General features: G+C 42.5%; 2 protein-coding genes, 13 non-coding genes and 1 pseudogene across 16 annotated transcripts; 2 read left to right on the top strand and 14 right to left on the bottom strand.

Moving 5' to 3' along the window:
- Positions 1 to 345: 345 nt before the first annotated feature.
- On the bottom strand, positions 346 to 416 carry trnag-acc (transfer RNA glycine (anticodon ACC)). The gene has a single exon. It is a non-coding gene; the product is annotated as a tRNA-Gly (tRNA).
- Positions 417 to 5,881: 5,465 nt separating this feature from the next.
- LOC148680712 (U6 spliceosomal RNA) lies at positions 5,882 to 5,988 on the bottom strand. Its single transcript, XR_015943324.1, has one exon. It is a non-coding gene; the product is annotated as a U6 spliceosomal RNA (small nuclear RNA).
- Positions 5,989 to 6,407: 419 nt separating this feature from the next.
- Positions 6,408 to 6,514, bottom strand: LOC148680711 (U6 spliceosomal RNA). Its single transcript, XR_015943332.1, has one exon. It is a non-coding gene; the product is annotated as a U6 spliceosomal RNA (small nuclear RNA).
- A 410-nt stretch (positions 6,515 to 6,924) lies between these two features.
- LOC141382077 (U6 spliceosomal RNA) lies at positions 6,925 to 7,031 on the bottom strand. Its single transcript, XR_015485129.2, has one exon. It is a non-coding gene; the product is annotated as a U6 spliceosomal RNA (small nuclear RNA).
- A 423-nt stretch (positions 7,032 to 7,454) lies between these two features.
- LOC137490796 (U6 spliceosomal RNA) lies at positions 7,455 to 7,561 on the bottom strand. The gene has a single exon (XR_015484914.2). It is a non-coding gene; the product is annotated as a U6 spliceosomal RNA (small nuclear RNA).
- A 419-nt stretch (positions 7,562 to 7,980) lies between these two features.
- Positions 7,981 to 8,087, bottom strand: LOC141382068 (U6 spliceosomal RNA). Its single transcript, XR_015485068.2, has one exon. It is a non-coding gene; the product is annotated as a U6 spliceosomal RNA (small nuclear RNA).
- A 423-nt stretch (positions 8,088 to 8,510) lies between these two features.
- LOC148680710 (U6 spliceosomal RNA) lies at positions 8,511 to 8,617 on the bottom strand. Its single transcript, XR_015943317.1, has one exon. It is a non-coding gene; the product is annotated as a U6 spliceosomal RNA (small nuclear RNA).
- A 423-nt stretch (positions 8,618 to 9,040) lies between these two features.
- Positions 9,041 to 9,147, bottom strand: LOC137490797 (U6 spliceosomal RNA). The gene has a single exon (XR_015485027.2). It is a non-coding gene; the product is annotated as a U6 spliceosomal RNA (small nuclear RNA).
- A 423-nt stretch (positions 9,148 to 9,570) lies between these two features.
- On the bottom strand, positions 9,571 to 9,677 carry LOC148680709 (U6 spliceosomal RNA). The gene has a single exon (XR_015943274.1). It is a non-coding gene; the product is annotated as a U6 spliceosomal RNA (small nuclear RNA).
- A 423-nt stretch (positions 9,678 to 10,100) lies between these two features.
- On the bottom strand, positions 10,101 to 10,207 carry LOC148680708 (U6 spliceosomal RNA). Its single transcript, XR_015943316.1, has one exon. It is a non-coding gene; the product is annotated as a U6 spliceosomal RNA (small nuclear RNA).
- Positions 10,208 to 10,630: 423 nt separating this feature from the next.
- LOC137490798 (U6 spliceosomal RNA) lies at positions 10,631 to 10,737 on the bottom strand. Its single transcript, XR_015484760.2, has one exon. It is a non-coding gene; the product is annotated as a U6 spliceosomal RNA (small nuclear RNA).
- A 423-nt stretch (positions 10,738 to 11,160) lies between these two features.
- Positions 11,161 to 11,267, bottom strand: LOC141382024 (U6 spliceosomal RNA). The gene has a single exon (XR_015484887.2). It is a non-coding gene; the product is annotated as a U6 spliceosomal RNA (small nuclear RNA).
- A 423-nt stretch (positions 11,268 to 11,690) lies between these two features.
- LOC137494749 (U6 spliceosomal RNA) lies at positions 11,691 to 11,797 on the bottom strand. Its single transcript, XR_015485104.2, has one exon. It is a non-coding gene; the product is annotated as a U6 spliceosomal RNA (small nuclear RNA).
- Positions 11,798 to 12,512: 715 nt separating this feature from the next.
- LOC101884708 (uncharacterized) lies at positions 12,513 to 14,937 on the top strand. Of its 2 annotated transcripts, none has more exons than XM_087249433.2 (5): positions 12,513 to 12,634; positions 13,337 to 13,869; positions 13,973 to 14,085; positions 14,312 to 14,392; positions 14,514 to 14,937. In XM_087249433.2, exons 2-5 carry the CDS (start codon positions 13,337 to 13,339, stop codon positions 14,546 to 14,548), a joined length of 762 nt encoding a protein of 253 aa, XP_087105559.1. In that variant the 5' UTR covers positions 12,513 to 12,634; the 3' UTR covers positions 14,549 to 14,937. The 2 variants fall into 2 exon arrangements, with proteins under 2 accessions (XP_087105559.1, XP_087105558.1); XM_087249432.2 differs by having other exon boundaries at positions 14,511 to 14,937.
- Positions 14,434 to 19,901, top strand: LOC148680707 (uncharacterized). Its single transcript, XM_088650218.1, has 10 exons — positions 14,434 to 14,544; positions 14,957 to 15,051; positions 15,132 to 15,592; positions 15,813 to 16,140; positions 16,275 to 17,028; positions 17,114 to 17,323; positions 17,415 to 17,683; positions 17,864 to 18,123; positions 18,242 to 18,487; positions 18,580 to 19,901. Exons 3-10 carry the CDS (start codon positions 15,408 to 15,410, stop codon positions 19,313 to 19,315), a joined length of 2,988 nt encoding a protein of 995 aa, XP_088506344.1. The 5' UTR covers positions 14,434 to 14,544; positions 14,957 to 15,051; positions 15,132 to 15,407; the 3' UTR covers positions 19,316 to 19,901.
- A 1,276-nt stretch (positions 19,902 to 21,177) lies between these two features.
- Positions 21,178 to 21,251, bottom strand: LOC148680706 (U6 spliceosomal RNA; annotated as a pseudogene).
- Positions 21,252 to 27,993: the final 6,742 nt, after the last annotated feature.

Raw genomic sequence — 27,993 nt, 5'->3', positions numbered from 1 at the left:
GGAAGAGAAGCAACACAAAACAGCACTTGCATTGGCCGGGAATCAGACCCGGGTGTCCCGCGTGGCAGGCGAGAATTTTATCACTGAACCACCAATGCTGATATGCTTATACTGCAGCCCTAGTGGGGTGTGATTACTGCAAGGCTGTTACCCAGAGCTGGAAGAATAGCTACACAAAACAGGAATTGTAATGGACGGGAATCGGACCATGGTCTTCTGTGTGGCAGTCAAGTAATCTACCACTGAACCAACAATGCTGATATGCTTATACTGCAGCCCTAGTGGGGTGTGATTGATACAAGGCTGTTACCCAGAGATGGAAGAGTAGCAACACAAAACAGGAATTGCATTGGCCGGGATTCGGACCCGGGTCTCCCGCGTGGTGGGCGAGAATTCTACCACTGAACCACCAATGCTGACCCATGTTCTTCCTCGCCTTTGTGTTGTGTGAGTGCTAAAAGGCCGTCAACCAGAGCTGAAAAAGTAGCCACACAAAACTGCATTTGTATTAGCCAGGAAGCGACTCAAGGTCTACCGCGTGGCAGGTGAGAATTCTACAACTAAACCACCAATGCTGATATGGTTTTACTGCAGCCCTAGTGGGTTGTGATTGCTGCAAGGCTGTTACCCAGTGCTGGAAGAGTAGCAACCAAAATCAGAAGGTGCATTGGCCGGGAAACGGAACTGGGTCTCCCGCGTGGCAGGCAAGAATTCTACCACTGAACGACCAATGCTGACCCATGTTGTTTCTTTGCCTTTATGTTGTGTGAGTGCTAAAAGGCCGTCAACCAGAGCTGAAAAAGGAGCCACACAAAAATGCATTTGTATTAGCCAGGAATCGACTCAAGGTCTCCCGAGTGGCAGGCGAGATTTCTACCACTGAACCAGCAATGCTGATATGCTTAAATTGCAGCCCTAGTGGGTTGTGATTGCTGCAAGGCTGTTACCCAGAGCTGGAAGAGTAGCAACACAAAATAGGAATTGTAATGGACGGGAATCTGACCAGGGTCTTTCACAAGGGAGTCGAGAAATCTACCACTGAACCACCATTGCTGATATGCTTATTCTGCAGCCCTAGTGGGGTGTAATTGCTGCAAGGCTGTTACCCAGAGCTGGAAGAGTAGCAACACAAAAAAGGAATTGCATTGGCTGGGAATCGGACACGGGTCTCCGGCATGGCAGGTGAGAATTCTACCACTGAACCACCAATGCTGATATGCTTATGGTGCTGCCCCAACGGGGTGTGATTGCTGCAAGGCTGTTACCAAGAGCTGGAAGAGTAGCAACACAAGAGAGGAATTGCATTGGACAGAAATCGGCCTCGGGTCCCCCGCAAGGCAGGCAAGAATTCTACCACTGAACCACTAATGCTGACCCATGTTCTTCCTTGCCTTTGTGTTGTGTGAGTGCTTAAAGGCCTTCAACCAGAGCTGGAAGAGGAGCCACACAAAACAGCAATTGCATTAGCAGGGAATCGAACCCAGGTCTCCCACATGGCAGGCAAGATTTCTACCAAAACCACCAATGTTGATATGGTTATGCTACTGCCCTAGTGGGGTGTGATAGCTGCAAGGCTGTTAGCCTTCCAGCTGGAACAGTAGCAACACAAAACAAGAATTGCATTGGTCGGGAATCAGACCCAGGTCTCCTGCATGGCAGGCGAGAATTCTACCACTGAACCACCAATACTGACCTATGTTGTTTCTTGCCTTTGTGTTGTGTGGCTGCCACAAGGCTGTTACTTGCAGCTGGAAGAGTAGCAACACAAACGAGCAACTGCATTAGCCGGGAATCGGACCTGGGTTTCCCGCCTGGCAGGGGAGAATTCTACCACTGAGCCTCCAATCCTGAAACACATGTTCTCCTGCTGAAGGATTCGGATTTCTGCTTTCCAATCTGTCTCATCATGGACCAACGTTTATCCTTTTTTCATCATCTTGTTACTTATGATTTTTTTTATTAAATATAATTATATGATCATTTGAATGAGTATTTACTGTGAAATGATTTTAATTAATGAATAAGTTAACACATTGCTTAATATAAGAATGTTCAGTGCATTTGCCTGTCTCTTTATAACTTTTTTCAGAAGCCACCAAACTAGGTCAGAGGTCACAGAGACCTTAAGTGGAACTGAGGGCTGAGGACTGGAATCAAATGTCTCTATTGTTATTTCTATGAGTTAATACTATCTAAAATGTCTAAAGTGATTTTGCTGTTTTTACGGTTAATTATTTTAAAGTGATTCTACTTTTTATTCAAGATAGACTTTGTATAGTAAGATTATAACTGCCTGAATGTAGATTATACAAATTTTTAACCAGTTTTGATAAAGATGGCTGAGAGTACACTCAGCCTTGAATAAGTAACAGATTATACTTTAAGTGTGTGTGTTCTATTTGATTGTTGATCCGTTTCACAGGTCTGGAGTCAGCTTCAATCAGTCTAAGGGATGTCTGACATTTATGCTTAAAGGTGCAGCAGGTGATTATCTTCAGAAACAATTTTTGTTCTGGTTGAAAGTCTCTTCATAGTCCAATAGTAATGATTACAGTAAATTATCTAAATGTGTTTATATGTATTTTTTTATCCTGGGTAAAGCATAAACCTAAAAAAATGTTCATCCAATTAAATAGAGTCGGACTATAATCTCCCATAATTCCGATAAGCAGGTCAGGCTGTCTGTCAGCAAATGTAGATTCGGACTTCTGCGCATCTGTTCACGCAGATACGCCATTAGCGTGTGGCCGTCTGCATAAGCCCGTCTGCATAAGTTCCAGCTCACGAGACGGACCGGGAGAAATCAAATACTGAATTGAAACTTTTAAAAACCTGAATCAATATTGGAGTTACTTTAGCACGCTGGAGGAAGGACAACACCATGGTTGAAGTATTACTATTAGAGAGGTAATGTTCTGTTTTAAAACTATTGTAGTCAGGCTAAGCTGATGTTAGATTGTGTTGTGTTATGAATGACTTATATGCACAGACGTTTTGTTCAGCCACTAAAATCTCCCGGTGAAAGATTGATGTGATTATTTTCAGTTTCATAAGGTCATTTTACAGCATCGATAATGATTTATAGACAGATTTATATTTAGTTTAACAACAAAACATCAGTAAATAGTGCTATTCAGCCTAACCTGCTTTATTGAGCTGAAATTGCTTTTATATTAACGTTTGGTCATTTTTGAACAATGATAGCCTTCCTATACTGTTTATCGCTACACTGAATATTCACTCTGAAATAGCATGTAAGTGTGGTTAAGTAATAAATGTAATTCCTGCATGGCGCTGGCACTAACTAACTGGCAAATGACATGAACTAGTGGGGTTGTCTGTCTGCTGTTGTGACGCGGTGCGCGTTCGCGATTTCAGGGGGTGTGGCTTTAAATCACAGTCCCTCGCCGCCGTCCAAAGATAATATGCTAAGCGGTTAGCATTTTGGCAGATCACCTACTGCACCTTTAAGATATTGTTCAGAATATACGCACAAACCCCACGTGGAAATTCACCTAGTCTATCTGTGTTTTAACCAATCAGGCTAGAACACCTATATGTATGACCCAGTTAATGACGTTATGTGAGAGTATAATTGTTATTGATTGGTGATTGTAAGCAGAGCGGCCTAGGAACTCATTGCGAGAGTTGAAGCTGGTTTCAGCTGATGAAACTGCAAACTATCTTCTGTAAACTTGATTTATTTATTTAAATCTCTGACTCTGGCTCTTTTTTATATACCTGACTGGTCATTCTTTGGGTTAAACTGTATACTATCCCTACAGTTTTGATGGACGCGTGGCACTTGTTTACTGGTGACACCATTGATCAATCAACAAAAAGAAATGTAGAAAGATTTAAAATATTATAGACTAGGGATGGTCTGTGGAGTAGTGGGTAGTAACGGAAAGCTGTTGGGTTCTCATTCAGACGTGAATGAAAGGCAAAATTTTGTGGTAGCTTTGTGTGGAATCCCCTTGTGAGCTGGTGCATTTTGCGGTACACCTATAACGATAGTAATAAGTATAACAGTAGTTAAGGGGTGTACCTCCTCCACCCAGAGTTAAGTACTCAGTGACGGGTGTGTAAGAGGCTTTTAGGACATTCTCGGGGATAAAACTTGGACTGGTTTTTATTTAGTAGTGGATTAAATTAACCCGAGATTGTATTTAGTTCCACCACTGCTATCTTGCTGTTTCACAGACAAAAGGGCCCGAATCCTAAGAATAGAGTAGGTCAGATTATTAGGGAAAGAAATAGTTAAATAAATAAATAAATTCTTAAATAACATCTTAATCGGTATCCATTAGATAGTAGTGGCCACAAAAGTCAGACAAGAAACCTAGAAATATTAGGGCGAGGTTGATTGATCAATGATGCACCAGGAGCAATCCCGAAAAAAATATGACCCTAACTGGATTGGACCGATCTGGACAGTTTCCACATCTTGGGATGGTTTGCAGATTAATCAAGCAAAAGCTAAGCGCTGTTAGTAAGATTTCATTCTCAATTTCTTGTTGCTTTTGGTGTTAAACTCTGATATAAAAAGAAACAGATGAGAGCAGAATGCAGTAAATGGCTCAGCTAAGCTCTTAGGTTTAAAATGATTTTAGAACCGATTTTAAGAAAAAAATGCCTTTGGCAATTAATTGTCAATGATAAGCTAAAATCTAAATATTGAGTGTCTAGTAGCCAAAAACTAAGCACAGAAACTGACAGTAACATTATGGGAGTAAAGAATAGCGTATGTTTTGTCTTAGAAGATAAGATTCTGTGTGAGTGCACTGTTATCTTGATTTAGCCCTCACCATGACTTTTGACTTTTGGCTGTAAAAGTAACAGAGACATGTCTGTATAAAAAATGTGCCATGTAAGTCTGTGCAAACAAGCAGCTTTATGGTTGGATTTAAATATTTTTAGTAATATATAAGTAACATAAATGGGGGTTGAAATAATACTTTGATGGATGCAGTTAACCCCTGAAAGATCTAAAACTGTTGTTGACTGTAACAGCATTACTTTGAAAAAGCATGTCAACTCTGTTTTATATGTTTTAGGACGGGCTTGAGTAAAAGATTACAATAAAATTATGTTATTGAAGTTAATGTTATGTTTAATGTATGTTTAAATTGAGTAAACATACATTAACAGTTCTGGATTGCTCAAAACTCTCTTTCTCTCTCATTAGATATCAGCTATGAGCTGCTATCTGCCTGTTCCATGAAAACTGATAATCACAGTGTTCAGTTGGAAATGACATTATGTCAGAGTATAATTGTTATTGATTGGTGATTGTAAGCAGAGCAGCCTAGGAACTTATTGCGAGTGTTGAAGCTGGCTTCTGATGATGAAACTGCAAACTGTCTTAGGTAAACTTGATTTATTTATTTATTTGAATCTCTGACTCTAGCTCTTCTTCATCTATCAGACTGGTCATTCTTTGGGTTAAACTGTAAACTATCCCAACAGCTAAAACCCTGCTCATGCACCATTTGGAATCGTAAAAAACCTTTTGTCTTTTCTCCTTTCTATCCTAGAGCCATGTTCCCACTTGTATCCCGTGCTTTACAGAGCTTTGGCCCTGTCAGTGCTAGGCACACTGATTGATGCAGTAGGTCACCAAGTTTATGGACGGGGGGAAATTAGAGTGTCAGGATAGCCTATGGCAAAGTCCCACTAAAGCAAGGGCTTTGGAAGTGCATTAGCACAACAAAACAAACGATCAGAGCATCCCACATTCGTTTTCACCATGCATGTAGACTTTCCAGTTGACCCAGCAGCACCTCCCACGATTTGCTAAATCCATCCTCATGCACCATTTGGAATCGTGAAAAGCCTTTTGTCTTTTTTCATTTCTGTACTTTTACCCACGCACTAAAAAAGCAAAATGGAGTGCTTCACGGATTTGCGTGTCATCCTTTCGCAGGGGCCATGCTAATCGTCTCTGTATCGATCCAATTTTAGTATATGTGCCACCGTAGCGAGCACAGACCAGCGGTCAGGCTCAGGGCATATGTACGCCTCGAGTCCCAGCAATGTTCCTCCAGGGTGGTGGAACCGGAGAGCCATGTTCCCACTTGTATGCCGTGCACTACAGAGCTTTGGCCCTGTCAGTGCTAGGCACACTGATTGATGCAGTAGGTCACCAAGTTTATGGACAGGGGGAAATTAGAGTGTCAGGATAGCCTATGGCAAAGTCCCACTAAAGCAAGGGCTTTGGAAGTGCATTAGCACAACAAAACAAATGATCAAAGCATCCCACATTCGTTTTCACCATGCATGTAGACTTTCCAGTTGACCCAGCAGCACCTCCCACGATTTGCTAAACCCATCCTCATGCACCATTTGGAATCGTGAAAAGCCTTTTGTCTTTTTTCATTTCTGTACTTTTACCCACGCACTAAAACAGCAATATGGATCGCTTAACGGATTTGCGTGTCATCCTTTCGCAGGGACCATGCTAATCTTCTCTGTATCAATCCAATTTTAGTATATGTGCCACCGTAGTGAGCACTCAGGCTCAGGGCATATGTACGCCTCGAGTCCCAGCAATGTTCCTCCAAGGTGGTGGGACCTGGAGAGCCATGTTCCCACTTGTATGCCGTGCACTACAGAGCTTTGGCCCTGTCAGTGCTAGGCACACTGATTGATGCAGTAGGTCACCAAGTTTATGGACTGGGGGAAATTAGAGTGTCAGGATAGCCTATGGCAAAGTCCCACTAAAGCAAGGGCTTTGGAAGTGCATTAGCACAACAAAACAAATGATCAAAGCATCCCACATTCGTTGTCACCATGCATGTAGACTTTCCAGTTGACCCAGCAGCACCTCCCACGATTTGCTAAACCCATCGTCATGCACCATTTGGAAACGTGAAAAGCCTTTTGTCTTTTTTCATTTCTGTACTTTTACCCACGCACTAAAAAAGCAATATGGAGCGCTTCACGGATTTGCGTGTCATCCTTTCGCAGGGGCCATGCTAATCTTCTCTGTATCGATCAAATTTTTGTACATGTGCCACCGTAGCGAGCACAGATCATCAGTCAGGCTCAGGGCATATGTACGCCTCGAGTCCCAGCAATGTTCCTCCAAGGTGGTGGGACCTGGAGAGCCATGTTCCCACTTGTATGCCGTGCACTACAGAGCTTTGGCCCTGTCAGTGCTAGGCACACTGATTGATGCAGTAGGTCACCAAGTTTATGGACAGGGGGAAATTAGAGTGTCAGGATAGCCTATGGCAAAGTCCCAGTAAAGCAAGGGCTTTGGAAGTGCATTGGTTGCACAACAAAGCAAACGATCAAAGCATCCCACATTCGTTTTCACCGTGCATGTAGTCTTTCCAGTTGACCCAGCAGCACCTCCCACGATTTGCTAAACCCATCCTCATGCACCATTTGGAATCTTGAAAAGCCTTTTGTCTTTTTGCATTTCTGTACTTTTACCCACGCACTAAAACAGCAATATGGAGCGCTTCACGGATTTGCGTGTCATCCTTTCGCAGGGGCCATGCTAATCTTCTCTGTATCGATCCAATTTTAGTATATGTGCCACCGTAGCGAGCACAGACCAGTGGTCAGGCTCAGGGCATATGTACGCCTCGAGTCCCATTAATGTTCCTCCAGGGTGGTGGGAACCGGAGAGCCATGTTCCCACTTGTATGCCGTGCACTACAGAGCTTTGGCCCTGTCAGTGCTAGGCACACTGATTGATGCAGTAGGTCACCAAGTTTATGGACGGGGGGGAAATTAGAGTGTCAGGATAGCCTATGGCAATCCCACTAAAGCAAGGGCTTTGGAAGTGCATTAGCACAACAAAACAAATGATCAAAGCATCCCACATTCGTTGTCACCATGCATGTAGACTTTCCAGTTGACCCAGCAGCACCTCCCACGATTTGCTAAACCCATCCTCATGCACCATTTGGAAACGTGAAAAGCCTTTTGTCTTTTTTCATTTCTGTACTTTTACCCACGCACTAAAAAAGCAATATGGAGCGCTTCACGGATTTGCGTGTCATCCTTTCGCAGGGGCCATGCTAATCTTCTCTGTATCGATCCAATTTTAGTATATGTGCCACCGTAGCGAGCACAGATCAGCAGTCAGGCTCAGGGCATATGTACGCCTCGAGTCCCAGCAATGTTCCTCCAAGGTGGTGGGACCTGGAGAGCCATGTTCCCACTTGTATGCCGTGCACTACAGAGCTTTGGCCCTGTCAGTGCTAGGCACACTGATTGATGCAGTAGGTCACCAAGTTTATGGACAGGGGGAAATTAGAGTGTCAGGATAGCCTATGGCAAAGTCCTAGTAAAGCAAGGGCTTTGGAAGTGCATTGGTTGCACAACAAAACAAATGATCAAAGCATCCCACATTCGTTTTCACCATGCATGTAGACTTTCCAGTTGACCCAGCAGCACCTCCCACGATTTGCTAAACCCATCCTCATGCACCATTTGGAATCGTGAAAAGCCTTTTGTCTTTTTGCATTTCTGTACTTTTACCCACGCACTAAAACAGCAATATGGAGTGCTTCACGGATTTGCGTGTCATCCTTTCACAGGGGCCATGCTAATCTTCTCTGTATCGATCCAATTTTAGTATATGTGCCACCGTAGCGAGCACGGATGAGTGGACAGGCTCAGGGCATATGTACGCCTCGAGTCCCAGCAATGTTCCTCCAAGGTGGTGGGACCTGGAGAGCCATGTTCCCACTTGTATGCCGTGCACTACAGAGCTTTGGCCCTGTCAGTGCTAGGCACACTGATTGATGCAGTAGGTCACCAAGTTTATGGACAGGGGGAAATTAGAGTGTCAGGATAGCCTATGGCAAAGTCCCAGTAAAGCAAGGGCTTTGGAAGTGCATTGGTTGCACAACAAAGCAAACGATCAAAGCATCCCACATTCGTTTTCACCATGCATGTAGACTTTCCAGTTGACCCAGCAGCACCTCCCACGATTTGCTAAACCCATCCTCATGCTCCATTTGGAATCGTGAAAAGCCTTTTGTCTTTTTTCATTTCTGTACTTTTACCCACGCACTAAAACAGCAATATGGAGCGCTTCACGGATTTGCGTGTCATCCTTTCGCAGGGGCCATGCTAATCTTCTCTGTATCGATCCAATTTTAGTATATGTGCCACCGTAGCGAGCACAGATCAGCAGTCAGGCTCAGGGCATATGTACGCCTCGAGTCCCAGCAATGTTCCTCCAAGGTGGTGGGACCTGGAGAGCCATGTTCCCACTTGTATGCCGTGCACTACAGAGCTTTGGCCCTGTCAGTGCTAGGCACACTGATTGATGCAGTAGGTCACCAAGTTTATGGACAGGGGGAAATTAGAGTGTCAGGATAGCCTATGGCAAAGTCCCAGTAAAGCAAGGGCTTTGGAAGTGCATTGGTTGCACAACAAAACAAATGATCAAAGCATCCCACATTCGTTTTCACCATGCATGTAGACTTTCCAGTTGACCCAGCAGCACCTCCCACGATTTGCTAAACCCATCCTCATGCACCATTTGGAATCGTGAAAAGCCTTTTGTCTTTTTGCATTTCTGTACTTTTACCCACGCACTAAAACAGCAATATGGAGCGCTTCACGGATTTGCGTGTCATCCTTTCGCAGGGGCCATGCTAATCTTCTCTGTATCGATCCAATTTTAGTATATGTGCCACCGTAGCGAGCACGGACGATTGGACAGGCTCAGGGCATATGTACGCCTCGAGTCCCAGCAATGTTCCTCCAAGGTGGTGGGACCTGGAGAGCCATGTTCCCACTTGTATGCCGTGCACTACAGAGCTTTGGCCCTGTCAGTGCTAGGCACACTGATTGATGCAGTAGGTCACCAAGTTTATGGACAGGGGGAAATTAGAGTGTCAGGATAGCCTATGGCAAAGTCCTAGTAAAGCAAGGGCTTTGGAAGTGCATTGGTTGCACAACAAAACAAATGATCAAAGCATCCCACATTCGTTTTCACCATGCATGTAGACTTTCCAGTTGACCCAGCAGCACCTCCCACGATTTGCTAAACCCATCCTCATGCACCATTTGGAATCGTGAAAAGCCTTTTGTCTTTTTGCATTTCTGTACTTTTACCCACGCACTAAAACAGCAATATGGAGTGCTTCACGGATTTGCGTGTCATCCTTTCACAGGGGCCATGCTAATCTTCTCTGTATCGATCCAATTTTAGTATATGTGCCACCGTAGCGAGCACGGATGAGTGGACAGGCTCAGGGCATATGTACGCCTCGAGTCCCAGCAATGTTCCTCCAAGGTGGTGGGACCTGGAGAGCCATGTTCCCACTTGTATGCCGTGCACTACAGAGCTTTGGCCCTGTCAGTGCTAGGCACACTGATTGATGCAGTAGGTCACCAAGTTTATGGACAGGGGGAAATTAGAGTGTCAGGATAGCCTATGGCAAAGTCCCAGTAAAGCAAGGGCTTTGGAAGTGCATTGGTTGCACAACAAAGCAAACGATCAAAGCATCCCACATTCGTTTTCACCATGCATGTAGACTTTCCAGTTGACCCAGCAGCACCTCCCACGATTTGCTAAACCCATCCTCATGCTCCATTTGGAATCGTGAAAAGCCTTTTGTCTTTTTTCATTTCTGTACTTTTACCCACGCACTAAAACAGCAATATGGAGCGCTTCACGGATTTGCGTGTCATCCTTTCGCAGGGGCCATGCTAATCTTCTCTGTATCGATCCAATTTTAGTATATGTGCCACCGTAGCGAGCACAGATCAGCAGTCAGGCTCAGGGCATATGTACGCCTCGAGTCCCAGCAATGTTCCTCCAAGGTGGTGGGACCTGGAGAGCCATGTTCCCACTTGTATGCCGTGCACTACAGAGCTTTGGCCCTGTCAGTGCTAGGCACACTGATTGATGCAGTAGGTCACCAAGTTTATGGACAGGGGGAAATTAGAGTGTCAGGATAGCCTATGGCAAAGTCCCAGTAAAGCAAGGGCTTTGGAAGTGCATTGGTTGCACAACAAAACAAATGATCAAAGCATCCCACATTCGTTTTCACCATGCATGTAGACTTTCCAGTTGACCCAGCAGCACCTCCCACGATTTGCTAAACCCATCCTCATGCACCATTTGGAATCGTGAAAAGCCTTTTGTCTTTTTGCATTTCTGTACTTTTACCCACGCACTAAAACAGCAATATGGAGCGCTTCACGGATTTGCGTGTCATCCTTTCGCAGGGGCCATGCTAATCTTCTCTGTATCGATCCAATTTTAGTATATGTGCCACCGTAGCGAGCACGGACGATTGGACAGGCTCAGGGCATATGTACGCCTCGAGTCCCAGCAATGTTCCTCCAAGGTGGTGGGACCTGGAGAGCCATGTTCCCACTTGTATGCCGTGCACTACAGAGCTTTGGCCCTGTCAGTGCTAGGCACACTGATTGATGCAGTAGGTCACCAAGTTTATGGACAGGGGGAAATTAGAGTGTCAGGATAGCCTATGGCAAAGTCCCAGTAAATCAAGGGCTTTGGAAGTGCATTGGTTGCACAACAAAACAAATGATCAAAGCATCCCACATTCGTTTTCACCATGCATGTAGACTTTCCAGTTGACCCAGCAGCACCTCCCACGATTTGCTAAACCCATCCTCATGCACCATTTGGAATCGTGAAAAGCCTTTTGTCTTTTTGCATTTCTGTACTTTTACCCACGCACTAAAACAGCAATATGGAGCGCTTCACGGATTTGCGTGTCATCCTTTCGCAGGGGCCATGCTAATCTTCTCTGTATCGATCCAATTTTAGTATATGTGCCACCGTAGCGAGCACGGACGATTGGACAGGCTCAGGGCATATGTACGCCTCGAGTCCCAGCAATGTTCCTCCAAGGTGGTGGGACCTGGAGAGCCATGTTCCCACTTGTATGCCGTGCACTACAGAGCTTTGGCCCTGTCAGTGCTAGGCACACTGATTGATGCAGTAGGTCACCAAGTTTATGGACAGGGGGAAATTAGAGTGTCAGGATAGCCTATGGCAAAGTCCCAGTAAATCAAGGGCTTTGGAAGTGCATTGGTTGCACAACAAAACAAATGATCAAAGCATCCCACATTCGTTTTCACCATGCATGTAGACTTTCCAGTTGACCCAGCAGCACCTCCCACGATTTGCTAAACCCATCCTCATGCACCATTTGGAATCGTGAAAAGCCTTTTGTCTTTTTGCATTTCTGTACTTTTACCCACGCACTAAAACAGCAATATGGAGCGCTTCACGGATTTGCGTGTCATCCTTTCGCCTCTTGCGGGAGAATCTTCGGTTCCCTTCCCGTTCCACAGTTCCACTTTCCCTTCTTCCTGATTGGCCCGACGTCTGGCTCGGGATTGGTCGACGCAAAGTTCCACTAAGCGTGCTTCCGAATTTGGTCATGTCTTGTAGCGTGCCGTTGGCCCTTTGAGAAAGTTCCACTGAGCGTGCGCTCCGATTGGCTGCTGGGCGGGACCTCCTGGCAGCGCTATTTATAAAGTGGGGGAGAAAGCATAGCGGTACACAGTACACACGGATCCTTGGCGTTGTTTGCATCATTAACATTGGCATTGTTACGCACCTCATCACGATTAAAAAACACAATTTCAGGACATTCTGTCTTTATTTTTCTTCTTTCAAAAGGTAAGCGAGCATGCCTTTCGTGTGATTCTGCATTGTATTTGCACTGTAAAGTGACTTGGTCGTCGACGTCGTAACATCAAAATAACAAACCAGTCTAATAAAACAATATAATTTTAAAATAAGTTATTACTGTAGTAAACTCGACGGTACTTGTGGGTTTACAGTGTTTTACCTGTTTTTTTTTAATACAATTACTACAAGTTGCATGTTTATTGTAGAAATCGTCGTTATCTTGTGTCATTAAAAAACACAAGTGCCTGGTTTTATATTTTAAAAAAGTTACGTTACTACGAAGTAGCTGTTTTTGTAAATGCATTTTATTGTTATTGTACAATAATATCTTTTTGATCCCCAGCTTGTGGCTGGGGGTGTGTTGTGTGGGGGGATGGTAGGTTTTGTGTTAAGATATATATATCTGTGTATATGTATATATATATATATATGTATATGTATTATATAAACACACATATATATATATATATATATATATATATATATATATATATATATATATATATATATATATATATATATATATATACTATAAATTACTGGTGTCATGAAAAACTGCACTTTGAGTAGAATGTATTTGTTCATTTTGTTGTTAAATGTTAATTAACTTGTTTTGAACTTGAGTTTTACCCACACTGTGATTTTCTTTATTTTTTTTATAAATTTTTTGTGTGTGTGTGTCTGTTGTAGATGGACTACAGTGCCCAGTTTCGCAGGGAGGCCACCGGTGAGCTGACCCTTAAACCATCACCTGAGGCAGTAGCTCTTGCTGCTGCCTACAGAAAAAATCCCACTCCGGGCCGTTCATGGCCTGCGGCAAGGGTCAAGGAGGAGGCTATCGCTCGCGTGGCAGCAGCGGGTGGTGACTCGTCTTGTCACCAGCTCGTGCTCAGCGAAAGCGCCCTGCAGTTCGGCCAGTACCGGGGTAAAACCTTTAAATGGTTGCTTTCCAACGATGTTGGTTATGCAGCCATGGTGCTGGCCGTGCATCAGCGAGAGCGTGAGGCTGGTGACACCACCCAGTCATTCATCATGGGAAACAAAGACGCATTGCTGCGGTATGCTGGCTTGTTTCCTGTCATGATGGCTGCCATCAGCGAGCGCCGTGTCAGAGAGGGCCATGGCACACCAGCCCAGGAAGACCAGGTTCTTGTTGGTTTTGGCAACTTTGCTGCCATGTCCTTCAAGGACCTTTATGAGGCAACGGACCGTGACAGAAAAGGGTATGGGTTGACATCTGTTACAGAGTATGCAGACAGTAACATACAGTATATTGTTTGTCTCTCCAAGTGTAGTGTTTTTCAAAGGTGTTCTCTCCATTTTCAGATTTGTCAAGTGGGTAAAAAGGCAGAGTTCCAGACCTGGCACAAAGATGGAACTTTTCCAGAAATATATAAGGAGAAGAGATGCTGAGATGCTGCCAGGATCAGCACCTCCAGGCATGAATTTTATGTGACTTCATTTTGTTTTTATTATAATTGCTGTATAAACTTAACGCAGCTTTTGAAACAGCACTGAACAGTAATGACTTGACCTTGCTTTAAAGTGATTTTGTCATTTTTCCAGAATGTTTGCATACTGTAAAGTGCTTTGAAAACAATTTTTATTGTGTTAAGCACAATTTAAATAAAAATGACTTAATGCTGTTTATCCTTATGTTAACAGTGGCTGCCTCCAGCTCAGCTCCTGAGGAAGAACCATCTGATGAAGCTCTGCTTGCCGTAGTGTCACACATGGATGTTTCAGGTGGGAATTACGTGGGTTTAAATTTGCCCTTTAATTTAATAATACTGTGTTATTTTACATTTATATGCCCTACTGGGCTATTGTACGTTATATAACCTGGTTTGTTATTATGTATTAGCAGCTTTCAGCTGGATGGTTTTGGAAGCAGTAAGGTAGGAGGTGTACTACACCTTCTGATCATCGGTAGCTAACCTGGCTTTTTCTAACCTTTATCTTTTTCTGCTTTTTACCAAATATAATGACAGCTTTTTTCTGTCTTAGGCTTTTTTCCTCACAAATTGCTTTTTTTCACCACCGACCGCCGCCATTTTTCATCCCGCTCAACATTAAACCGCTAACTTTTTATCATCACATATTTATGCTCGTCTTCATCTCATTACAATAATTTTAATCATCACATACATTGCAACAACTAATGTTAACATGTTACTAATGCTTAATTGTAGTACTAATATCTAGCAGTAGTAAATTATTATTATTTTTTATTCTGTGAGAAGTATTACTATGAGAGATTGTGCCAATTCTATGTATCTCATTTCCTTTTTTTTGTGCCATGCACTGTAGCTGACTTGGCTCCTGAACCACCCGTCCGGCCTGAACCTGTGCCCTCTGCGTCGAAAGCTGCTGCGCCAGAAAAGCAGCCTCTGCCCACAGAGGAAGTAAGTAAAATGACTAGTCAAAAATCAGACACCAAAAGAGTAGACATGTACACGATTTCTGTTTTTCCTTTCCCTTACAGCTGCTGCTGCCAGAAGGCTGGAAACAGACACTTCCCAAGGAGCAGCATTTGTGGGTCAGCAAGGCTCTTTTCACCAGAGACAAGTCTGGCAGACTGGCGCTGACTAAAAACTTGCGTCTCTGGTGGCATCCTCCTGGGCCCCGTCCTTTGTATTCTCAACCTCCTTCATCACCAGATGCCTTTTATCATGCAAGGCTGTTCCTGTGGGTCCCTTATCGCTTGTGGGCATACCGGCTGCTGTGTTCACAGCCTAACTGTCGGCGTCTTGGTTTCCCGATGACGGCGTGTGGACTGTACAGGACGGTCAGGAAAGTCTTGGACGTCAGTGGCTGGTACTACATGGCTACAGAATATCTTGAATGCAGGTCCTGTAAAAAAAAGCTAGCAGCCTGGTCTCAAGATATTCTTAGCCAGCTTGATCCTGTCCACAGGGAAATGTTTCCTGCAGTCTTGACCTACAGGTTGGCACATTTATTATGATTTTATATATATATATATATATATATTTCACTTACACACACACACACACACGTACAATACATGAAATGCATATAATATATTAAATAAATACTAACTAAACAGGATTATTTGTTTGACAGCACTAGTTTTAACATGGAAAAATGTCTGTTCTGATTAGTCTGATATTTAGCTCCCTTTTTGTGTGTATTTTTTATTATATAGGCTGTCCTGTGATAAGGAGATTGTGAGGTGGATGCGGGGACGCTCACTTGGGAACAGTGCAACGTCTGCCTACCGAAGCCTGTGTGTCAGGCACAGAGAGCAATGGATTGCCCAGACAACCCATTATCTCTCTGTGGTTGGGAAGTTCCCAGACTGCACCACAGATCCCAGCAGTCTCGCTGCCCGGCTACCTCAGATGGTGCCTGTGCCTTGTCCGGCATGGCTGCTGTCAGTGTATGCTAAAGATGTACTGACACGGCTGCCTGAACTAAAGGCTAGGGTGACCTCCATCTATGGAACCATCCTAAAGATGGATTCCACTAAAAAGGTAAACATACACACACTGATAACATCATTGCCACATTACTGTTTTGTTATTTAATTTATTTGTCACAATATGTTATTTTCCAACCGTAAAACAACAGGTCTTCTATAATAATACTATATTTCATCCTGTATTAGGTCACTAAGAAACTGGCTGGTGAGGCTGCTGGCACTGCAGCATGGGTCACAGATGTGGGCAACGAGTTTGGCCAGGTTCTCATGTGTGTCCTCACTGAGGCAGAGGGTGATGGCCTGCTTCCCATGTGCTCTGGACTCGTGGAGCGCTACCGGAGAGCTGGAGAAGTTCCTCCCCAACTTCTCTATGTGGACCGGGACTGTTGCTCTGCCACTGGGAAAGGAAAGGCGGCTGCAATGTTTAGCGAGTGGGACCAGCTCATTGTCAGGCTGGATGTGTGGCACTTCATGCGGCGGTTTACCGTTGGAGTGACCACAGACAGCCACCCGCTTTATGCACCCTTCATGAAGCGCCTCACTGCTTGCATCTTTGAATGGGATGCTTCAGATGTGGAGAGGCTAATGGAGGCCAAGCGGTTGACAGGCTGCCAGCCCACTGCCAAAGAACTGGCAAAGCATTGCCGCCGCCGCACTCGAGGGGCCCAGGAGACCATGCAGCTTCTTGAGAAGCTGCTACAAGACTTCATGGGGGCCACTGACACCATGGGGATTAGACTTCTGGACCAGGAGAGGATGCAAGAGATCTGGCAGACCCAGCAGCGCCACGTTCATTGCATCCAGGACCCGCCAGATGTACAGCTGTACAGGAAAACAGGGCAGGTGACCAAGGAGGGGGTCATTCTGCCAGTGTATCGCTGTGCACGTGGCTCCACATCTCTGGAGTCATTCCACCTGCACCTAAATCGCTTCGTCCCAGGTTAACATTACCCAAAGAATGCCACTTGTTGTTTATTTGTGTGTTTGTACTATGATTTTACAATCATTTCTAAATTTGTTTTTAGGTACAAGTGCAAATGCTTTGCATTTTCAAATGTACCTGCTGGAAGGCCTGGTGCAGTGGAATGAGGCACGTGGGGTCGCTGCAGTAGAGGGTGCCCGCAGAGAGAACATCTGCTACGGTGGCCAGCTGCTGCAGTACTGCAATATACTGAGCCAGCAGCTCCTGGGACAGAAACTGGTGCAGGATTACACCAGCCCCGGTGAATATACAGGTATTGCATTAATGCAGACATTTTATTTTAGCTGTTTTCCAGCCATTTCTTTATTTAAAGCATTTATGCAATAAACTCTGTATTTCTACAGGAGAGCTTATTGGTGTGGAATACTTGTATTCTCAGACCAATAGAGCTCTAGAGGAAGACCTGGCTAAAGATCCTGATGTTCCCGATGACCTTCAGGATGAAGACCTACAGGCTGATCTGGAGGGCGATGAGGGGTTTGAGGATGCATACCTCGACGAGCCCACTGAATTTATGGAGCTTGAGGGCAACCTCCAAAACCCCTCTCAGCCCTCATCCCAGACAGACCCAGCAGCTGTGTCTTCCTCTCCTGCGTCGTCCAGTCAGAGCCAGGTCAATGAACACTCAAACACACTGTGTACACTGTGATGTCATGATACGTGATGATTCTGATATTTAATTTTACCACAAAGGAATGACTAACTTTGAGTAAAATTTAACAAAAAGTCATTTCATATTGGTACATTTATTTATTTATTTTTTATTAATTTGTTTGTTTGTTTTCATGTACAGATGGAGAGTGTGGGACCAGATGGCCAACCTGGATATGACCATGTCATTAGACTGGCTGACTGTCTGGTTGACCTGCGGCATCAGGGGTTTGTCACGCAGAGTATGGTAGATAAGATTGTCATGCTGTGGAACCACCTAGCAGATCATGACAAGGGACCTCTCATCTATCCTCCCCGCCACCGTGACAAACTGCTGAAGGGTCGCTTTAAGGTCAGCCATTCGAAGACCAACGTAACCCCCGGCACAGATAGTCTAAAGAGGTAGCTTTTTTTGTATTCTGTTTTTTTAATTTTTCTATTCATAGCAAGTCTTGGAACCAGCGTTATTGATGTGGTTGACTGATATGTGTCTTATGGTATGTCCCTTTTCATTTCACAGATGCTTTCTTGGTGAAGGTGGACCTGCACAGTGGCCCAGTGCAAGCCGTCTAGTGGAAGCTATCTGCCTGGCTCTCTGCAGAATCCACCCTGCCGGGCAAACCATCTCCGGAGTTCGTGTGAACCGATGGGCTGCCATTCTAAGGGACTACAGGAAGATCCGTGATGTAGTCTTGGGCAGCCCCGGAATCATGGCTCAAACTAAATTAAAACTGTTTGAGCTGAACCAGCTTACCATCTCACAGTGGTAGGTTCAGTATTTATTGTTCTTGTTTGTGTCTCCTTTCATATTCAAAATAATTTAACACCTATACTAACTATTGTCTTTTCTGTTCATAGGTTCAACGCACGAACAAAGGAGCAAGAGAGGGAGGTTTTGCAGCAGGACATCGAGGCGTTCTCTGCTCCTCTGGTGGCCCCTGTACCGCTCCCACCGGTGCTACAAAAACTGCCGGAAGCAGTCCAGCACGGACACTCGTGTTTTGAGTCTGCAATACCGCAGGATGCGTCTGGACAGGCAGCACCGCGTTCTCGAGGCCGACCGCCTCCTGTGGGCACAGCGGCAGCATCTGTCAAACCTGGTCCTCATGTCTCTCCTGGCACAGCCACTTACCTCACACCTGCCTCCACATCAGCACCTTTTGCAGCAGTTGCATTTACCGCAGCACTTGAACCATCTTCTGCAGGCTTTGCTAAGACTGTTGCTTTTCCTGCTGGTGCTGCACCTGTTCCTGTTCCTGCTGGTGCTGTGCCTCTTTCTGTTCCTGCTGGTGCTGCGCCTGTTACTGTTGTTGGAGTACTCGCACCAGTTGCTGCGCCAGATGAAAAGAGGGTGCCAAAGACCACAGCGTGGCGGCGGAAGAAGTTGGCGGAGGCAGCCGCTGCAGCAGCAGCTCAAGGTTTGACTCCCCGAAAAAGACAAGCACCTCAGCAGTTCCTATGCCAAAAGTGTGGCCAGCCAAAAACTAAAGAATTTGGCCATAGCCAGTTCAGAGGCGTCCACTTTTGTGCAAAGGCTTCTGGGAAAACTGTGGCGCAGTGGATGGAGGAAGTTAAAAAAGGAGAGACAAAATAGACTATAAAAATGACCAATTTTGTACATTTGTTCTAAATGTTTATTTTGTTTAAAAAAATAAATAAAAATAAAAAATAAATATATATATATATATATATATATATATATATATATATATATTCATACTTGTATAGGTTTTAGGGCTAAGTAAATTTGATTACTTCTAAAATAACATTTCCCTAGAAAAATGCAGCTTTTTGTGTGTGTGTTAATAAATCATTTACTTAATATTAAACGGTTGAAAGATCATTTTTAGATGCAATTTAACTCCTAATTCTAAAAATTTTAAGTCTAAAAACACTGTCAAGGTGATTGGCTGTTGTCATTTTCTTTTTTCTTAACTTTTGCAGTTAGTGTTGATTTTTAGCTCTGGGTTAAGCTTTGAGCTGCTCAAGCAAATAGCTGAGCAGCAACTACTGGGAAGGTAGTTTATAAAATAATAATTTATCATACGTTTGTGATTTTTATATCCCATATACTGCTGTGATAACAAAATTAATATTTCACTATATTGTACAGCCCTAATATGTTAAAAGTATAAATAGTTATATATTTTGTGTAAATAAACTTTTCAAATTTTTTCTAATCTCTGTGTATGTTTCAGCTTTTTTTCTTTTCTTTTTTATAAGATATTTGTTCAGTAGCTACAGTATCCCAAGAGTGGGTTATCTGTTGTGACTCAAATAACTTAATTTATATTACACTTTACATAATTTTTTTCTATTCGTTTATTGCAAACAAGAGTTAAAGAACTTGTTTAATAAAATAAAACTTCCAAAAATACACTGCGTACACATATTCATGTGGTGGCTTTAACATTATCATTGTGTAATTTAAGGGTCCTGTATTTTATTGATAAACAAGTTATAAACAATAGAGTTTACCTAACAGTAAAAAACAATTGTGGTATAAAATTATATTGTAAATTAAACTTAAGTAAATGTTCAATATAAATGCAGTAACACCTAAAAATTATGTGTATATGTTAATGTAACTGTTAAAAATAAAGTAAATAAAATACAACTTTAAAATATATTTAATTATATTCTTAATTTATTAAACTTAAAAGTAATAGTAAACCTATTTAAATATTAATGCCTAATATTTATATTTTAGACTCTTTTAATTATAATATATTTTAATTATTATATATATTATAGATATATATTTTTATATCCTATAACCTAATATTTTTAGGTACTATGATCATTTTGTTTAAATATTTTATTACATGCTATTCAATATTAATAAATAAGTTACCTAAACGTTAGGTAACCTTAAACTGAGTGTTTTAATTTAACATCAGTTACCCTATACAATATTCAATTTAAAAGTCAATATTTCAGTATGTTTTATTATTGAACTATTAAAATATTTTATTACTTAAAAAATATAAAATATAAGTCATAATTATAAAAACATTTTAGCTAGCTATGTTGTAAATAAACATACAATATTTTAATACATTTATTACAAAATATACTTTTTTATTATTAAATGTAACTCCTTTAAAATGAATTTTCTTTTTCAAGTTATTGAGTTACATAGTAATACACATTCTTGATTGCCTGATATACAATGACAGCTGTCCACATGGCTATTTAATATGCACCTGTCATACCCCAGAAAGCACATGGCTACTTGTTATGCCAGTTTCAGGTAGCCTGCCAGCCCGCCCCTGGGCCCGCCTTTGATTTTTTACCATATTGGGCATTTCTTTAATTTCAGCAAGCATGAGCACCCTTCAAGGCCACAGGTGACCCCAATGGGGTTCAGGGGTCACTACCCTGCAGTCCAAGGCCATGTGACGTCGAGAGGATCGCTGGGGGCCGCAGGGTGGGGACAGAGAAGATCCATCAGGTTCCTTTGCGCAGGGGCCATGCTAATCTTCTCTGTATCGATCCAATTTTAGTATATGTGCCACCGTAGCGAGCACAGACCAGTGGTCAGGCTCAGGGCATATGTACGCCTCGAGTCCCAGCAATGTTCCTCCAGGGTGGTGGGAACCGGAGAGCCATGTTCCCACTTGTATGCCGTGCACTACAGAGCTTTGGCCCTGTCAGTGCTAGGCACACTGATTGATGCAGTAGGTCACCAAGTTTATGGACGGGGGGGGAAATTAGAGTGTCAGGATAGCCTATGGCAATCCCACTAAAGCAAGGGCTTTGGAAGTGCATTAGCACAACAAAACAAATGATCAAAGCATCCCACATTCGTTGTCACCATGCATGTAGACTTTCCAGTTGACCCAGCAGCACCTCCCACGATTTGCTAAACCCATCGTCATGCACCATTTGGAAACGTGAAAAGCCTTTTGTCTTTTTTCATTTCTGTACTTTTACCCACGCACTAAAAAAGCAATATGGAGCGCTTCACGGATTTGCGTGTCATCCTTTCGCCTCTTGCGGGAGAATCTTCGGTTCCCTTCCCGTTCCACAGTTCCACTTTCCCTTCTTCCTGATTGGCCCGACGTCTGGCTCGGGATTGGTCGACGGAAAGTTCCACAAAGCGTGCTTCCGAATTTGGTCATGTCATGTAGCGTGCCGTTGGCTCTTTTGAGAAAGTTCCACTGAACGTGCGCTCCGATTGGCCGCTGGGCGGGACCTCCAGGAAGCGCGATTTATAAAGCGGTGCAGTGGATAGAGGAAGTAAAAAAGGAGACAAAATAGACTATAAAGACGACAAGCTTTGTTGTAAATGTTTATTTTGTTTGACAAAAAAATAGATATATACATGTATATGTTTTAGGGCTTTATGATAGCATAGAAAAACGCGATTATTTCTAAAATAACATTTCCCTAGAAAAATGCATTTTTTTCTGTGTTATTAAATCATTTACTTAATAATATTAAGTGGTTAAAAGATATTGTTCAGATGCAATTAACTCTAATTCTAAAAATTATAAGTCTAATAACACTGTCAAGGTGCAAACATTTAGTCTTTAAAACAACTAAGCAAGATAAATGTTTATTTTGTATAAAACAAATATAAATATACATGTACAAGTTGTAGGGCTTTATGATAGCATAGAAACTGCTATTATTTCTAAAATAACAATTCCCTACAAAAATGCATTGTTTTATCTGTGTTATTAAATCATTTACTTAATAATATTAAACAGTTAAAAGATATTGTTCAGATGCAAATAACTAATTTTAAAAATTAAGTCTAAGTCTAAAAACACTGTAAAGGTGCAAACATTTAGTCTTTAAAACAAATAGGCAAGATATTTTGACTCTTATTGGCTGTTGTCATTTTCTTTTTTCTTCTTAACTTCTGCTATTAGTGTTTATTTACAGCTCTGGGTTATGATTTGAGCTGCTCTAGCAAATAGCCGAGCAGCAACTACTGGGAAGGTAGTTTATAAAATAATAATTTATCATATGTTTGTGATTTTTTTTTTTTTAAATATTGCATAAACTGTTGTGATAATAAAATAATTTTACGCTATATTGTACTGCCCTAATATGTTAAAAGTATAAATGGTTATATATTTTGTGTAAATAAACATTTTTCTATTTTATTTCTAATCTCTGTGTACATTTCAGCTTTTTTTTAAAGATTTGTTCAGTAGCTACAGTGTCCCAAGAGTGGGTTATCTGTTGTGACTCGAATAACTTTACACAAAATTTATATTACACTTTACATTCATCATTTTTTCTATTCATTTATTGCAAACAAGTGTTAAAGGATAAAATAAAACTTGCAAAAATACACTGCGTACATATTCATGTGGTTGCTTTAATGTTATCATTGTGTAATTTAAAGGATGGTAATATTAGGCTTCTGTATATTATTCATAAACAAGTTATAAACTGTAGTTTAGCTAACAGTTAAAATAAAAATGGTATAAAATTATATTGTAAATTAAACTTAAGTAAATGTTCAATGTAAATTCAGTAAAATATGTGTATATGTAAATATAACTGTAAACATTGATGTAAATGAAATATTTTAAAATATATTTAATTGTATTTTTAAATAAGTTATAAAACTTTAAAAAATTGACAAACTTATTTAAATATCAATGCCTGAAATTTAAATTTTATTGTATTTTAATATAATATTTCTTATATCCTATAGCCTAATATTTTTAGGTACTATATTCAGTTGAATTAGTTCTTTAAATATTTTATTATGTGCTATTCAATATTAATAAATAAGTTACCTGAACATTAGGGTCAATGTAATTGATAATTCTAAAACATTTAAAAGTCAATATTTCAGTATGTTTTATTATTGAACTATTAAAATATTTTATTACTTAAAAGATGTAAAATATAAGTCCTGATTATAAAAACATTTTATCTAACTGACATGCAATTCAAATAAGCTATATTCATTTATGTTGCAAATAAACATACAATTATATTTGAATATAATGTAATACATTTATTAAAATATAATACTTATTATTATATGTTACTCAATTCATTTTAAATGGATTTTCTTTTTCAAATTATGTAATAAATGATATACAATGAGAGCAGTCTACAGCACATGGCTAATTAATATGCACCTGTCATACCCCAGAAAGCACATGGCTAATTATGCCAGTTCCCGCCTTTTGATTTTTTACCATATTGGGTAATTTGTTTAATTTCAACAAGCATGAGCACCCTTCAAAGCCACAGGTGACCCCAATGGGGTTCAGGGGTCACTACCCTGCAGTCTAAGGCCATGTGACGTTGAGAGGACTGCTGGGGGCCACAGGGTGGGGACAGAGAAGATCCATCAGGTTCCTGAAATAATCCAACGTTTCAATTTTTGCGTCTAAATATTTCCATTTTAAATTCTTCCAGATTCCCTTTTCGTCTATTTCCACAAATATTTTTTTCCAAAATTGTTCTGAAACTGGTCTTTTATGCACTTTGTTTCTGAAACAAATGTAGAAATTTTTGAGAACACATTCTTGAAAATCTTTCTCATTTTCCTTTAAAAACATTTTCACATTATTCCTTCATTCGAATCTATGATTTCAAAACTTTCTGGATCCACACCTACAAATGTTGCCATAATTTATCGTCCACCCAAACTAAATAATGAATTTCTAAATGACTTTGCTGCTTTTTAACACATATTACCACCCTCTCACCTAATATTATGGTTTTAGGAGATTTTAATATTCATGTGGATAATTTTAATAACTCCCTTACAAGAGATTTTATATCCTGTCTTGAGAGCTTTGGACTTCAACAGCATGCCAATGTTCCCACACACTCTAAAGGACACACCCTCAACCTCATCTGCTGCTCTGGTGTTTCACCCATTGACCTCTCTGCTGAGGAACTCCCTATAACGGATAATTTTCTCCTCTGATTTAATTTTGCACTCTCTTTCTTCCACCAAATCTCTCCGTACTATTTCCTTCCGTAACATAAAACATATTAATTTAGAATCCTTTTTTTGCTAGTATTAACTCTCTTCCTGAAATTACTAACCTTTCATCACCAAATGATTTAGTTTCTCATTACAACACTGGACTTCACTATAAGTCTCTGTAATAAAGTTCACGGCCCTTTGGCCGCCTGGAAGAAGGAGGCGGAGAACCGACGTAGTTTAAAAATATTTATTAATTACAGGGACGGCAGCTCCTCACGGAGACAATGGGGGGGTTGGCGCCACAGCCCCTGCGAGACCTATATGAGATGGGCCGAGAGAACAGGAGATGAAAAAAAAGGAAAGACAGAGTAGACCAGGAAAGGGGAGAGAGGAAAAAGAAAAAAAAAATTGGGGTTCGGTTCTCCAGACACGCTGCCACTCGGTCCTCCACCAGCTGAGAGATGCGATGACGTGCTGGGAGCCCTGTGGAGGAATCTATCCACCCGTCTGTCTTCAGGCGTCCGGCGGCGGTTCTCCTGGCTGGCTGGCGGCATCTCTGGTCTCCTGCTCCGCTTCGGTGGATGGATGCAGGCTCTGGCATCATGGTGGATCGCGGCGACTCCCCCGGGTTCTGTTGGATGGCTCCCTTCAGCACTTTCCCCTTCGGTGGTGAGCCCCGCGTCTCCTGCTCCTCCCCATGCTGGGAGACGGCAGCAGGCAGATCCTTTCCTCGCCAGCCTCAGGCCGCCCCGGCACTCTGGGCAGACGAACGGGTTTCTCCCCCACTCGGGTTAACTCCCAAACACTCGCCCCTCTCTCAGCTGCAAGGGCATCTGGACAACGCGTCCCTCCTTCTCCCGGGCTTCGGTACCACTGTAATAAAGTTCATGGCCCTTTGGCCACCAGGAAGAAGGAGGCGGAGAACCGACGCAGTTTTAAAATATTTATTAATAACAGGGACGGCAGTCTCCGTGTCTAAACCACAACGAACGGACGGCAGCTCCTCACGAAGACTGCCGTCAAAGTGAAAGCAAAAGTAAAATATGTCCGGGCCCGGTCCTCTCTCGGCTTCCTCTGCCATAGTTCCTCCTTTTATGGTCCAGAGCTCCTTCCGTGGGATCTGAGGCAGGTGCGCACCGCAGGTGTATCCACTTACGCGGTGGCCTTACTCCGTTCCCACGGCTCTCGGCCACGCCCCCTCACCATAGTCTCATATGGATTTTTTGAACATCTGACAGAAATAAAGTCAATCAGGTAAGCAATGAGCGTAGCTGCTGCTGCTTCTCTTCTGTTTCTGCATATTAACAGCAGGTGTTCATCAGTGCTCAATCATCACTTAATTAAACTCATCATCGGCTCATTAACTTTAACTCTGCGGCTGAGTAAATTTTGCTCTATTTAGAGAGGGACCAAATGTTCTCTGAACTGAGTAAATTTTACTCTGATGATTTTACTGTGTACAGGTATGGATCATATGTTTTGTCCCAGCTAAGATCTTAAAATGTTCTTCACTTCTCATAGTAACAACTAATGATAATAATTGTCATGGTCACATATATTGCTGTATATGAAGGGATATTTATTTATTAGCATGATGGTTGCTATATTTTAATGAAACAACTGTTTACTATGTAAATGGAGCTATCAAACCGACACAAGCATTGAAAATAATACATAAGCTAAACTTTTTCAGGTTTTGTGCAGCCATATATACATGTAAGTAATATCACAGTATAAAAATAACCTACAACACGAAATCTCTAGGACAGGTGAACTTTCTGACGACACAGCGTCACCAGCACAGACCAAACACTGCACAAAGAATGAGATATTTCAAACATGATGTGACCTTAGCATTAATGTAACAATAAAAATAACTTACCGCACAAAATCTCTGTAATGGATGTACGTCTGACAGCGCAGCGTCAGGCACACAGACAAAATACTGCACACACAGTGAAATATTTTAAATGTGATGTGAGCAAAACATACTGTTTATCAGAACAGGATAAAAATAACCTACCACTCTAAATCACTATGACAGGTGTACTTGCTGACAGCGCAGCCTCACGAACAAATACAAAATGCTGCACAAAGAGTGAAAAACTTCGAACGTGATGTAACCAGAACATACTGTGCATCAATATAACAATATGAAAATAACTTACCACACGAAATCTCTACGACAGGTGTACTTTCTGAAGGCGCAGCCTCACGAATACTGCTCAAAAAGTGAGATATTTCAAACATGTCGTGAACAAAACATACTGTGCATCAAAATAACAGTATAAAAATAACTTTCCACACAAAATCACTTTAACATACGAATTAATCTCGACAGCAGATGAACTTTCGGACCCGATAAATTGAGCATTCAGAGCAAGAGAAACTTTGGAAAATCCTTAGCGCTGATTGGCCCTGATTTTAAACTTTAGACAATGCATCCCTCCGATTAGCCCAGGGTCTAAGCAAGCTGTAGACAATCGCGGCTTCTCGTTGGACGAGAGTCTACAGTCTACAGTTACCATTGCACGTTCCCTGGGCAGATGTCTGCGAACTCCCCAAATGTGGGAATCTCGACTGCATAATTTCTGGTAGTGGGGGACTGCGTTCGCGCTCTCCCCTGAGCACAGTGGTTCAAGACAGAGTTCAGGCGGCAGCGTCGGACCCGGCTGGAGCCAAGTGGTGCTCGCTGCAGCCGTTTGAGGAGAGCTGAGCTCCAGCGAGGGGGAGCTTAAGCTTGAGCTCCACCTTTTTTGCACTTCTTCTACGAGTGATGTCACTGGGGGTAGGGTTAGGGGCGGGGTTGGTGTACGCATTAAAACAGCTTACAGGAGGAGGAGCGACAGCTCATGCTCCCCCTCGCTGGAGCTCAGCTCTCCTCAAATGGCTCTGCAGCGAGCACCCTCTCGCTGGAGCGGCGCTTCCCTCTCTTCCTCGTCCTTTGCCAAGCCTCTTTTGCTCCAGTAGAGCCGCGCGCGCCTGTGGAAGGCCTGCCCACCCGTCGCTAGAAGAGCCTGTTCTGACGCCGAAAACTACTCGAAAGGTCCCCCCTCAAAGCGGTTTGACCAGGTGAAGGAACACGCAAAGAGAGCCCCCGGTGGCTTTTGTCCGCCAAGCGAGTGTGCCCTGTGGAATGTCAGAATTTTATTTTTACCGGCCTGCCGCTGTTACTGACGGAACGAATGCAGACCGTGTGAAAGGTCATCATTTTATCTGCCATTAAGTAAGCGAACGCTTCGGCTCGTATCAGAGGTAACTTTGTTTCAAGAACTGCAATCTTTTGCAGACGTCTGTGGCGTTTTGGGCAGAGGGACGGTTCTAAACCAATCTGAACCAGAGGCAATTTCGCAGCC

Source organism: Danio rerio, chromosome 4, assembly GCF_052040795.2.
Source record: "Danio rerio strain M-AB ecotype USA chromosome 4, GRCz13ab, whole genome shotgun sequence".
In the NCBI taxonomy this organism is placed as follows: Eukaryota; Metazoa; Chordata; class Actinopteri; order Cypriniformes; family Danionidae; genus Danio; species Danio rerio.
The sequence above is the reverse complement of the archived record's forward strand: the minus strand, read 5'-3'. Positions and strand labels throughout refer to the sequence as shown.